The following is a 13,633-nucleotide window of genomic DNA, read 5'->3' on the forward strand; positions in this document are numbered from 1 at the left end:
TATCAGTTTATTTGGTATAACTGATATTATATTAAACCATTTATCTTACACAGTGTAAAGTTCCCATAGATCCTAAAAGCTATGTGACAAATACAGAAGTTTTTGCCTAACACTTTGTGGATTGATACTATTTGGAAATATGGAAAAAAAATATGGAAAACAGTTTTTTCTGGTTTAAATACATCTAGCTGTATATGGCTAAACAATAAAATGCTTCTGAGGTTTTTTTTCAGAAACACCTACATTTTTGGTTTAAAGGTGCCTTCAAACACAACATCTTTAAAGTACTACAAAGATAAAAGGAGAGTTTGTATTTAAAGTTTCTACACTGCATACTAGCTATAATCGAGCATTTTAATTTCTGAACTTGGAAAAAAGGGGAGCATGTCACATTTCTTATTCCTATGTTTGTGGAAGGCAATCACAAGAAAGGAATGCAAAGGGCTACATAGCTTTTTGAAGGCAACACAAACCAACTTAACTTGACGGGTAGTAATAGGGTAGATTCCAGATTCTATGAGAGAAGGTGGGAAACATGCTTTGTGTGTTTTTGTCAACATAACTTGAAACTGTGGGGATTTCATCTTTGTCTGATTTGTTAGAACTGTCTCCACACTGGCTGAAATGTTCAGAGCAATTTGTATTCCATGCACCTACCAGTTGGTCTTGTTGGTTTTCTCTGGTAGTAAGAAAATCTTTTAAAACTTGCTTGAATATGTAGACTATTTCCCAAGGTAAAACATCATTTTCTGCCAAAACTTCACGAAATCTAGAAACAAACAAGAATTGAAATCTAATCATAACTGTTGAAAACTCTTCTATTTCCTCTGGCCTTTTGAGGGAGGGGGTAGGAGGAGGAAATTACTGCGTTCTGGTGACATTTATTCCTTGCTACCACATTTCCCCACACACCTCCCCCGAAAGATTTTAAGAGGAAAAGAGCTTGTAACAATGCACTGGGATGTGGTCCAACTATTATGAGGATTGAAAGCTTCTGTTATTGGGTATGCTTTTTTTTTTTGTGTCCCATCTGGGTAACTTGATTTAAACTGACTTTGCCCTTAGGTGTATTCTGGGCTTTAAAAGGCACATACGCTTGTTCTGTTGTTTCTACGTGTCCCAGGAAAATGTATTTAAAATACAGGCATAGGAGAATTTTTCTTTGTAAAATGTGGGAGGTTTTTTTTTTAAAAAAAAAGATTTTTTTTTTTTTTTTTTTTTTTTTTACTGATTTGCTAGTTTTGGAAGCTTTGAGGTATTTTGGACAGTGATTCTGGATTAACAGTCCATTGCATTAGTGCTTTAATTTGATTTTTGGTTATTGAGCTACTATTTAATAAATACTGGGTATAAATAACAGAGGAAAACCTGAAAGTATCGAGAGGTCACATGCTTAAGCATGTGAGACTTCCCTTGTTTTTGATTAGACCGGTAAAATCCTGATTAAAAACTTCTTTCAAGTATAGTATATTAAAGAGGTAATTTCTAAAACATCTGTAAGGATGTGTTTTTAGTTGCTCGTCATTGTTACTTTGGAAGAAAGTTCAGAGCCAAATACAAGCTATGATTACGTAGAAGAAACATCTTACTTAAGATAGAGCACTCAAAGTTGTAGAAATATGGATCATTACCTGCTGAGAACAGTTCCTGTTTGGCAAGGCTGGATTTGTGAACACAGAAATTCAAGCTGCCGTTGCTCAGTAGCTGGAATTGTTGCTTGAGGGTTTTGGTAGTTCTTCAGCCAGTTGTAATCTATGCCAGTCTTCTGTACTTTCTGTTCGTTTTCAATCTCTTGCACTAGTCTTTCACGCTCTTTCAAGTGCCATTTCAGTTCCCTCAGTAGGGTTTTTGTAACTACTTCTGATCCAGGATATCTTGTGGGTTTGTAGGAAACATTTTTTGACCATTTCATCCAGCCAAAAAGTGGCATTTTTAAACTGTGAGGGGAAAGGGAAAAAAAATGAAAATCTTCCTTATTTCTGTCTGACTGGTAGCATTTATACCTGTAGCCTTCCTTCTTAGCAGCTGAATTTTTAAAGGAACCTATATTAATGATTCTAAAATATTTTGCAGTACAATATAAGTAGTGATAACAATCACCAAGCCATAATTAAATATGACAAGCCTTACACTTTACAATATTTTCCATCTCTTTTCTGAGTTAACAAAACTATGTGAAGTTTACAGCATTTAAAAGTGTGTGTCTGTCATCTTGGAAATATTTCATTTTTTATCCTTGTAGTATATATGGTTTACACCCCCCACCCCTCAAAAAAAAAAACAACCCTCCAAAAACCACAAAACCAACCAAACAAGAACCACCACCCCCCCCCAAACAACAACAAAAACCCAACAAAACAGAAAACCCCAAACCTCCAAAATTTGAATTAAATGTAAGTACTTTTTAAATGTACAGGTCAAGTGCTGGAACTCTGTGTGATCTGTTTTTAAAACTTCCATATCAATTTTTATTTTAAATAAATTCTTGTTTACATAACCTGGAAACAGAAATCTCATGGAATAGGCTTTGAAATTGCAGTTTGTTACAAATCATGCAGATACAAGCATACCAATTGGAATAGAATAACATACATTACCTTTGCAGTTGTCTCTGAACAGTGTTGTTTCAGGTGAGTTTGCTTGAAGGTCTCTTATTCTAGCATATCCTGTTCCCAGGCTATTACTACTGCTGGAAGAAAACAAGGTTTCTCCTTTTTTTCTTTTTTTTTTTTCATTTACTCAAACTGTGCTTAGAAAAATGTCTTTCCGTACTGAATATGACAGCTTAAGTTTTTCTGCTTTTAAGGTTCTTTTTCATCCTCTGCACCAGAGAGAAGTAGTAATCTATTTAACCTAACATGGTCTCTCAAATGCTTTCTGCAAAGTCCATTAAGATCTCCTACCTTTGAATTGCGTTCTGCCGATGGCAGCAATTTCAAAAAAGATGGTAGCAATTTCAAATGCTTGTTGCTAAATCCATCTGAAGGTATTGTTGGTAGTGAGATGAATAATGATAGTCTGAAGCAACTACAGATGTGCTTCTAGCAAAAGTTAAGGCTGTCGTATGATGTGAAGCTTGACTGTGCATAGCTGTAGGTCACAGTTTAGAGCTGTATTTTTATGCCTGTAGAGTGCTAAAAATAACTATGTTGCTTTTATCAAACTAAACTTTCAGGCCATTGAGATGCTGGAAGACTTTTCTCCCATTAGAGGGGGATCAGGCTGTTCTACTGTCAGTTTTAAACAGCCAAGAATAGTCTTTCTCTAGTAAAGATCATCTAAAGCCTTTGTTAAGTGAGTATGACAGAAAAGAGGTATTTGACAGTTGCTCAGGATTTCGTTGCTGTATTAAATACTTCTTTCAGATGAATTTCATCAATCTTATGGTACTACACTTTTCATTACTGTGCATAGCTGTTAGCATTTTTAATTAACATTTCAAATGTGTTTAAAGAAGCCAGTCTGTAACACCTATGGTGTGCCATGAAAGACACATTAATCTAATTAAAGGCATAGAATAATAAACAGATGCAAATTGAGGTCAAACTGATCTAAAAAGGCCAAATTGTAAGTCTTACCATAGACTTGCTTCTCTCTCAACTGGCTGTCAGTTGGCTGCTCCCTCTTTCCTTGATGAGTATTTTGAGCATATCCATTCTTAAGATTCATTTTCAGGGATGGCATTGTGCACGCTAAAGGTTGCTGAAGCAACCATTTTCCGTTCCAGTTATCTGGTCTCTTTCTATTAATCTAAACAGTAGGCATGGTATACGAAATGCCTTCTCTTCTGCTCTTTCTTGTTCTAATGACTGTCTTTGCTCCTGTAAGTATTTTTCATTCCCACTTTTTTGCCTTCATTGGTGTGTTGAACTGTTAGGAGAACAAGGGTTCTGTAAATTTGTTCTAGATGTCATACAGCATAAAGGATGACGTGTATGGCTGTTATTAAAGCTGATACTACTTATACATTGGAAAAATTCAAATGTCAGTATTAATCCTCTTCAACTGAAAGGTTTTCACATTGCATTGTATGTGGTACTATGAAAAAGGAAGGGAGCTAGGTTTGTGATGACAGAACTGTCCTGACAGATTTTCAAATGAAATTAAAATGCTCCTTGCCACCTCCTTTACAGCACAGTTAACATGTCCCCACTTTTTTTCCACTGAGTGAAATGGGAAAGTAAACTGCTATACAGTATAAAACCATTGCAGTGTCTATGCAAATTAAGGAGATGCATACTGGAAGGCATGCAAATTAATCAAATGAGAAACATACAACAGGTTTTTTTGTTGTTTGGTTTTTTTACCTAATCTTTGGTTGCCTCAAATTTTGTGAGGCAGGATGCTGAGAATGATGTTTATTTTTCCATTGGTAGAAGAACATTAAAGTTGGAAATATGTATTGCTTCTACTTCTGTATGTGTTTCAGATGTGTATTCAGGAAGAGATGACTGCTCATGTGAGGCTGGCATTGGGAACTGGAACTTCAAAGTAGAGCAGTATTTTACGCAGCTGCTGTCCAGCAGTTAATCCTGGAAACTTTGTGGAGAATTACAATTCCATCCAGCTATCCCTAAATGTACTCATGGTTCTGCAGTGCTGAGTTGGGATGGAAGTTTCAGCTTGACTTTGGCTGATAGTGGGCCTGTTCCCTGAAGGCACTGCTGAATTTGTCTTCACTAGGAGCTACAGTTATTGCTATGATTTAACCTGGTGGGGGAAAATAGGCTATATTTTGATTCTTCTCATTAATTTTTAGGCAGTTCCTAAAATTACAAATGGTGTGAAGTCTTTACTACTTACCTTTAGGTTTCTTGGTTTCCCCCGCCATGTTCTTTGACTCATTATTAGGGAAAAACGTTTTGGTCTCCTTAACATTCATCTAGTAATCTTGCGCTTTCTGTTAGTCTGTAAATGTAGGTAACTTGGAGATGCCATGTTTTTACAAGTGATTTATGGTCTTAAGCTTCTGAATCTCTCTTGTCTTTGGTACTTCATCTCATTACTCGCATCTGTAAATTTTCTGAAAGTCTCAGTTCTAGCACTCTTGCTTTCGTACTGTAACATAAACCCCAATATTTTTATAGTTTTAATTTCTTTTTTCTGAATTCTTCTTTGGTATTAGTGACTAAAATACACTATAATACTTGAGTGAGACCATAACATTAGTTATATAATGAGTAATTTTTGTCTTTTTTAATAAGCCATAATTTATTCTGCCACTGCAGCAGAGCAGTTGTTTGCTAATTGATTTTTTCCTGTAAATTAACCCTAATTGTCTGTATGTAAATTGAAGATTCTTTACACTTTTGTAAACTTTCCTTCAGCCTCCTTATTTTACTTTGTTTTCCTAATTTTTGAGGCAAGGAATGTAATGAATTCCTAAAACATCTGTTGTTTCTGTAACTTCAGAATTTTCTTTGAACTGCAGTGAATGATATCTGCTTATGTAGGTAAATTAGAAAGGGTGTCTTTTCATACAAGCATTTCTTATGCTTTCTCTTAAGATAACCATTCCTTTTTTTGTAGTATATTGTAGACTTGTTCTCTGATGCTGTTGTCAAATTGAACTGAGGGAGAAGCAAGAGCTGCTGGAGCCAAAGTGCAGAATTCCTTTCATAAATCAATTCAGACAGTTTTAGTGGTCTTTCCTTTCTTGCTGTGACAGGCCTGGGTTCATCAGCAAAGAGCCTTATTCCAAAACAATAGCCTTACAAGAGCAGATGCTAATTGAAAATTGATTGGGTAAATAAGGAAATAAGGGTTGCAGCCAGTGGATAAAATGGGATCTCTTTCCTTTCATCCCTCTGTAGGACACACAGGTTATTTCTATTTAAAAATGGCTATGTACAGAATAGACTCTTTAAAAACCTTGGTGATGGCTTATTTTTATCCTGTGGACTTCTTGGTACCAAAAAATGTATTCCAAAGTGTCAGTGTCTTCCTTTTTCTCCTATACTCACTATTCTCCACCCAACCCCAAGTAAATGGGAGGGCTACATCAAACAGTTCTTCCTTTTTGGACTGTCAATTCTACCAGTTTACTAAGATGTCTCTCAGTTAGGCAGTTGGCTAGGAGACTGCATAACCTGGTTTGTGGACATGTTAAGATGAGAGAGGAGAAGAGGAACATCTCGTTTTTCCTTTTTCTTAAGAGAGTACTAAATAATTTTTCTAGCAATTCCATAAGCAATAACTAAATTATTGTATTGCACTGTGTGTATGGTTTCCACTGCAGATTAGCTATGTAAGCTAAATATTCACATACTGCTCAGAAGCCTTTTTCTGAAATAACAGTACAAATGGAAGCCTGTGGAGAAGCTCTGATTGCACGGCCATGCAGCTAGATGCGCTGACTTCAGACCATATGAAGAATAAGTGCTTACCTTAAGAATGGTTGAATAGAGCTAGACAATCTAAAATAGAGATTTGCATGGCAGAGCTCATGTGTGAGGAGGTGGTTAAACTTCTGCATCAGTATGGGTGAGTGAAGACAACACAGGAAATTACAGCACAATCTAAGTGTATCTCTGCAATAGTGACTCAGTTTTGTTGTGGTGAGGATTTCTTATGGGTTATGGTGGATATATTTGTTTTCCCCATGGCTTTTAGCTGTCCTGGTTTCATGATACTTGGTTTACAAATACAGAAGTGAAGAATCATTGACATAGCTTACTTTACATCGCCATGGTTATGTGAGTGCACAAAATAAATATAATTTACATGAAATGACTCTAGAATAGATTAAGATGGAAAAGCGGGGGGGAGTGTCCCTAGTGGCTTCAGTAAACATAGACACAACCTCTAATTTAGAAGGTGATCTTCATAATGACTGACTCTATGGATCACCAGTCAGAATAACAAGCATGCCCTGGTGCATGTGGCAGAACAGTTCCTACTGGGGCCCTGTGCTCTGTTTGTTATTTTCTTTCACCCTTAAAATAAATTAAATATGAGGTACCATTCCATTTACTGCTTGATTCATTCTGGTTAGTGGGAGGCATATTTAGGGAGTACATGTCATCTTTAAAGAATTCCTCCTAAGACAGCGCTGCATCCATGATGGTAGTTACATTCTGGATATATTTTGTACTGAAGAGGTGCATCTAAACCTGATTCTTGCTGTGAGAACCCTCGGTTTTGAAGTGGTTTTGGTTTTGTTAGTCAGGTATATGGCTTGGTGTGAAGGTGTGGAAGTCCAGTTCGTGGCTCTAATCTTTAACCTGAAAATGTCCGGTACTCAAAATGTCTCATCAGTTCTAGGAATTCCTCTTTTGCTTCTTTCTGTTTGTCATCACAGTTATGAGGGGAACATGACAAGTAAGATATTCTGAAATGAAGTAACTGGTGTGGGACTGCTAAGACTCATTTGCTTAAGTAGAAGTATTGCTTGCTTTTAAAGTTCTTCAGGGTTAAAACCTCTGTTTCTCTCCTTGTTGGTACTCTTACAGCTTTGTATGTTACCAACTAGGTGCCCTCAGCTCTGCTGAAGGCATAGCACAACTGCAGAGTAAGAATATTTACATACTCTTGCGATGCAAGTACAACAGACAACACACGGATTTAAACAGCTGAAAACACAGGGAAACAATGGGTCACCATGGGATGCATGTTCTGAGGATGCTGAATATGCCTGGATTTTAGCCTTGTTGATACAATGGCAAAACATAACTCCAAAAGGATTACTTGAAGAATAACAGTGAGGTGGTTTTGTGGGTGTTTACAGGAAACTTCCTCTAGTATAAGCAGTAGCATTACAGAAAGGTGGATTCTTACTTGAAAGTCATCATAACTAACCTTAATACCAGCTACTTTAGAAGATGGGACTGTTTATGGCAAGGTAGTTATTTCTTAGCTAAAAAGAGGTGACAGAAGATGTTTATTTTATCCTGTCTGATGCTTCTGAAATATCTTGAAAGCTTTTTTAAAACAAGTTAAATAATCTCTTTAGCACAGGAAACTTAGGTATTTGCATGGTGTGTGGTTAAATAAGTTTTACGTTCTGATTATGACCTTTCAACACTACTATAATAAATAATTTGCTGTAATGCAGAAGGCATATTCTTGAAACAGACTTATCATTTTTGCAAAATCAGAAATTCTCACCAAAAATAAAAGATCTCTAGGGAGCAGCTGTTTTTCCAGTGTAGGGTTTTCTTGTGAACAAGTATTGTTCTGTAACCGTATTCTGGGAAGCAGTGAAACTTTTCTAGCTTGTTTTAGGAAAAAAAAAAGCTACAAATCCAAGTCAGCTCCGAATACTACAAGAAGACTTTAGTCTTAACATACGTGTCTTAACATCACATACACAAAGGAACTCCTAAACTGAAAACCAGGTCCTATAATAAAAAAGTAATCTGGTTAAACTCGGAGCTACTGCTATGGCTGGCTGTAAGAACTACAAATTCAGTACTTATTTGTGCTGATTGACTGTGCTATTGGACAACACACTTTTTGACAGAAAGCCAGTTTGAGAATTTGTTGGTGCTGCACTGCAGTTAGCTCTCTTGTCTTCTTGTGCCATGGGGCTCTGCTTTTGAACTGCATCACTGAAGTGATTCTCAATAAAAATGAAACAAACCTTTCAAAAACACTTCCATTTAGCCAAATATTGCACTGATGTGAGCAACAAGGTGTGACAAATGGTGAGAACAGGTGGCGGAGAAGCTTCTTATTCTTTACTTTGGAAGATTTTATGGCATCTATACCATCTGAGATGCTCCTGACTCTTGCAATTGGAAGAGGCAAGAAGTATCTCTCTCATTATGAATGAGACTCAGAATGACACCTCAAGAAATTACCATAATTCTTATTTGACCAAAAGTGTTGATAGCAGGTCATAAGCATTGCTAGCTAGCTAACATTTCAGCATGTTGGCATAGTAGTGTATGTTCCATGTTTCTTTGGTAGCATCTGTCGGTAATATGATCACATACTGTGGTTTGCTGCCTTGGGTTTTGTGTGAAGGGCTGATACTTCACTGTTGTGGGTTAAGCCCGGTAGGCAGCTAGGCACCACACAGCCCCTTGCTTGCTCTCCACTCACCCCGAGTGGGGTGGGGGAAGAGGAATGGAAGAGTAAAAGCAAGAAAACTTGGGATTGAGATAAAAACTGTTTAGTAAGTGAAGTGTAAGAAGAGAGAAAGAAAACAAAACAAATGAAGCAAAGTCAGTCATCTGCTGCCTCCTAGAGGTAGACCAATGTCCAGCCAGTTCCCAAGCAATAGATTGCAAAACTGTCTGAAACCCTGCTCTGTTTGTTCCCTTTTTATTGCTGAGCATGATGTTATATGGCATGGTCTGTCTCTTTGGTTGGCTTGGGTTATCTGCCTGGTTGTTTCTCCTCCAAACCCCTTATGCACCTCCCAATCTATTTGCTCGTGGGGAGCAGTATGACAAACAGAGAAGGCCTTGATGCTGTGCAAACACTGCTCAGCAATAGCCAAAACATTCCTGCATTAGGAGTACTGTTTTGCTTATAAATCTAAAACATAGCATCACAGAGCTGCTTGCTATGAAGAATTAACTCTATCCCAGCCAGGCCCAGTACAGTTACATGGAAAGGTTACCAACGCTACCAGCCATCTGAGAAAAGCGAGATTTCATTTTTATAGCTTCTGTAGCTAGCGGGTTGGATAATTTGCTTCCATTTATAAACACAGCCCCACTCTTTGGATTTAATACTCAACTTTGCAGTGCACTTGCCTTTTTATTTGACAGAACCAACTTTCTGTAGCTGTTTCAGGCTGGAGACAGATGGTGAGTCTACCTCCTCTGATCACTTCAGACAGCGTTTGACTACTGCTTTTGCTTTTTAACAACTATGAACAAAACTTGCCATGAGCCTGCACGAGTGGCTTCTTGGTGAGACTTTTTGTTTGGTCCTTTGCTGTGACAGCTAGCAACAGTAATAATTCTCTTTTAACACTGTTAACTGACATAAAGTCATGTAAGCTATCCTTGTACTTCTGTTGCTGTCCTGAATAAAATCAGGACTTGTTTGAAGCTGATTTCTTCCAGTTGGACTGTCTGTAGCATTAATGGCTCTGGTGCTGGTGACACTTCACTAATAGGTAGGGAAGTTAGAGATGTCAGTTTGAAATTGAGGGGATCTTGCACTTGATACTAGACTTCACGGGCATTTTTTTAATTCAGCGCAGTCTCTTAGTTGCATTGTATGGTATTCAGAGATATATTTAAGCTGTATTTTACCAAGTTGATAACCAAATGCTTTTATTTTAATTTTCTTGTTACGGGGATTTTTTTGGTTGGTTGGTTGTTTTTTTGGCCAAGTTCCTTGCCTTTGTGGTTAGAGGGAAGGGATGAATTTTGATGTTTTAAGGAGTGTAGATGCTTTGTGAGTGTTGCTAAAGGATGTAATTCGTAACTATAACAACAGTAATTCACAAGATTAACTGTTTCATGTGTGGCAGAGAGGTAGTCGCTATGCGGCTTGTCATCATCTGCCCCAGGTAATAGTGTTGTCATCTGCCCTTGTCCAAACATTCCTGTTTGAGCTATGGCTGCCGAAAGAGAAGCTCATCAACAGCTCATCTTCAAGAAGGGTCCAGTTCTTTGAAGCCCAACAGTTCATCCCAGCTTCCCTCAATGGCATAAAATCCCAGAGCATTAGACAGCAAATCTGAGGATTAGGCTGTTTCATCCTGGCATTTGTGGTTGTTATTTTTCTTGGATTTTAACGTGGGTATGGTGGAAGATGAAAGGTCTTACAGAGCTATTAATTTGATAGAAAAGAAATATTTCTGATATGTTGAGTTTACACAGTCTATCCAAATGTTTGCATTTGAATTTTTCAGGATATTGCAAAGTATTTTTACTGTGCTTCCTATCTCTCTCCCCTTCTCTAGCTAGTTAAGGTTTTAAAATGGAAGCTGTGAATAACTGCTGTGAAGGGCAGTGTAAGCCTTTAAGATGCCTATATATGAAGACTTAATCACTAAATCTAGTTAATTGCCTTTTTATAACAGGTCTCTTGAGTGGAAAAAAGCATTCGCCTCATTAATTCTTAGATTCTTAAAATAATCTGTAAATCACTTTAAAAGCTGTATTTTAATATTTAATAGATTTCACTTATTCCAAATTCTATTAATAATCTTCTATTTTTGTGACTGAAACATTATGGGTTTTGCATGACAGTACATTATTTCTTTAAAGTTAGTGTATTTCTACAAGTAAGACCAGTCTTCTAAAAGTATGGAATGCCCATGCCAGTTAAAGGGAGAGTAATTTTTAGTATGTCCTTCAGTAAACCCAGTGGAAGGTTATTTACTGTCATGGAAAATGTTCAGTTAATGTAAAGTGTCACATTGTTTTAGTTTAAGAAAAGAGGCATTGAAACAGTCTACTATATATATTGTACTAAAATTTTACAGTAAAATAATGCTCCATATGCTATAAGGCTAGGTGTTTTTTTTAGTGATTCTACCCTAAAGATTGGGCAATTGATTCTATTTTTGATGACTAGGTGTATGCAAAAATGCTTTGGTTAATATTTCAAATGCTCAAATACAAAAATTAACCAAGTGTACTCTGTTATGATGGCCTTGTTGACTTATTAGAGGTCATTCTATAGCTTGAAGAAAAGGAAGACCTTTCTCTAGCTGAATTTATTTAAAGAAAGGCACCCTCAGTCTATTTGAAAGCATTTAAAATTGGATGTGTCAACAATTTCTGGTGTTAAATGGTGTTTCCATTCTAGTAATTCCCCTGAAGTGGCAGCTGTATTTAATTTTACATTTATGACACTGAATTTTCCTTTAAACCCAAACAAGACATATTTTAAAAGATTTTGTCCCAATCATAGGCTCAAAATTAGTTTAAGTAGTCATATGTGCTAAGATCAGTCATGCTTCAGAAAAATGTTATAGTAGTTAAACCACATGGGATACTTATTCCTTACCATTATCTCGTTAGAAAGAGTGATAATTCCCTTCCAAAGAGAGGCATACTGTGCATGACCTCTTTGCCTGGATAGGAAGCCTCCTACTGGCCGCTGCTCCTCAGGCTCAAAGTTACCATGTCTGCTACTTCTGAGAGTATTTTCCAAAATAAGTATGTCTTGAGTTGTGTACACCTTCATAGGTAGCTTATGTGTTTTGTTTTACAGATGCTAGGCTATATCAAGAGTAACTTGTTGTTGAGTGACATCACTGATTGATTGTGTTCTCAGTGCTTTATAATTTTGTCCTTCTTTGTCCACTTAGGGTGGACATGTTATATGTCTGCAGGTTCAGCCACAGAAATCTGGCCGCTTCTGAGGATGAAACATGCCCTTGATTTGAGTAAGACAAAACACTCACCTTTTTTAAATGAGGGGGAAGGAAGAAAAAACAACATCTGAAGTCTGCATTTCCTTAAATTGATGACTTTGTTTTCAGTAATTGTGTCAAGAGTTACAACAATGCTTTTTACTGCCTCTTAATTTGTTAAAATCATGAACGTATTTCATATATGCAGCTGAAAACCTGTTGTTGGCCAATGTTGTAATGTATGGGGGGGTCAGAAGACCTGGGGGAGTCTAAAAGTAGGTGAGCCCCAAGGCTGGAATCTGGAAAGCCTAAGGAATACATGCTATAACAGGGCGGGCATACTGAAGTGTGGGTTTTCACTGTGTCAGAGGCAATAGAAATTGTGAAGAGAACTGGTGTATGGGACAGACAGATGCTTCAGAAGTAGAATCCAGAGAAGTCCCTTCATTAGTGCTGTTCTTTCCTAGCCTGGAATGGATTTGAATTTTCTGAATCTTGTAATTCGTCTGCTGTCAGCAAATGTTTGTTGAAACTCTTTAGAAAAATGTTCTATCCCTTTCTGATTGTCCGGGGGGGGGGATGTGTGTGTGTGTGTGTATATATACACACACACCTCCTACTGATGGCTTGTTAATGATTACTTGAAAGGATTGTATTGTTCTGATGACTTAAGAGAGTGCTCAGGGGCTTCTTAATGACTTTTTCCCATTTTGCTTAAAAATAACATTATTCTGTACTCTTCTAATATTATTAAAGCTGCAAAATTCAGCATTAAAACATTGAGAAATGATGTAATGAATATTGGTTGTTCAGTTCATATGCCCATATGCAATTTTCCAATTGCATATAATTTTCCCCAAGACTGTAGCCTGATTCAGTGCAACAAGTGAGCAATGTTCCTTCTTAATGAGTGGCTGTTAAATATTTTCTTTACTCATTGTGTAGCCTAAGGTTTATTTATTGCATGCTGTTTTCTGAAGACAGAAAACATAATTTCTTAAAGAAAATACCCAGATATCCAAACAACAACAACAAAAAAAATGTATTCTCACAAATCACCAAGGTCATACTGTCCTTGTTTTCCTGGAGCTGTACAGGGAAAGATCAAAAGCACATACATACATACATACTTCTGTAAGCCCATTTTTAAATGCTTAATACTCAGTCTGCAGGATCATTTAGTTGAATATATCTGGTATTATATAAATATATATGACTTCAGCTGCTACTTAAGTCCTGATGCTGAAGGTCTTTACAGCAAATGAGGAACGCAGTCCTACCTTTCTCACCCTTAGCCCCTGCCTCTTAGTGGAAGTTTAAGTGATTTGCTTGATATTGCTCAGGGCTCTGGCAGTTGACTAATAC

The 13,633-nt window shown here is 37.1% G+C and overlaps 2 protein-coding genes across 3 annotated transcripts in view; one reads left to right on the forward strand and one right to left on the reverse strand.

The window, feature by feature from the left end:
* Nucleotides 1-319: 319 nt before the first annotated feature.
* Nucleotides 320-3,798, reverse strand: RD3L (retinal degeneration 3-like). Of its 2 annotated transcripts, none has more exons than XM_010292979.1 (4): nucleotides 3,579-3,614; nucleotides 2,598-2,683; nucleotides 1,632-1,937; nucleotides 320-769 (listed from the first exon to the last, which is right to left on the reverse strand). In XM_010292979.1, the coding sequence occupies exons 3-4, from the start codon at nucleotides 1,928-1,930 to the stop codon at nucleotides 478-480; spliced, it is 591 nt and encodes a 196-aa protein (XP_010291281.1). In that variant the 5' UTR covers nucleotides 1,931-1,937; nucleotides 2,598-2,683; nucleotides 3,579-3,614; the 3' UTR covers nucleotides 320-477. The 2 variants fall into 2 exon arrangements, with proteins under 2 accessions (XP_010291281.1, XP_010291280.1); XM_010292978.1 differs by having other exon boundaries at nucleotides 478-769; nucleotides 2,598-2,686; nucleotides 3,579-3,798.
* A 6,647-nt stretch (nucleotides 3,799-10,445) lies between these two features.
* Nucleotides 10,446-13,633, forward strand: part of TDRD9 (tudor domain containing 9) — a 66,980-nt gene continuing 63,792 nt past the window's right edge. Inside the window, exon 1 of the mRNA XM_010292980.1 lies at nucleotides 10,446-10,471. Coding sequence (XP_010291282.1) covers nucleotides 10,446-10,471 — 26 coding nt within the window. The remainder of the gene's footprint in view (nucleotides 10,472-13,633) is intronic.

This window comes from Phaethon lepturus, unplaced genomic scaffold, assembly GCF_000687285.1.
Source record: "Phaethon lepturus isolate BGI_N335 unplaced genomic scaffold, ASM68728v1 scaffold7678, whole genome shotgun sequence".
NCBI classification, from domain to species: domain Eukaryota; kingdom Metazoa; phylum Chordata; class Aves; order Phaethontiformes; family Phaethontidae; genus Phaethon; species Phaethon lepturus.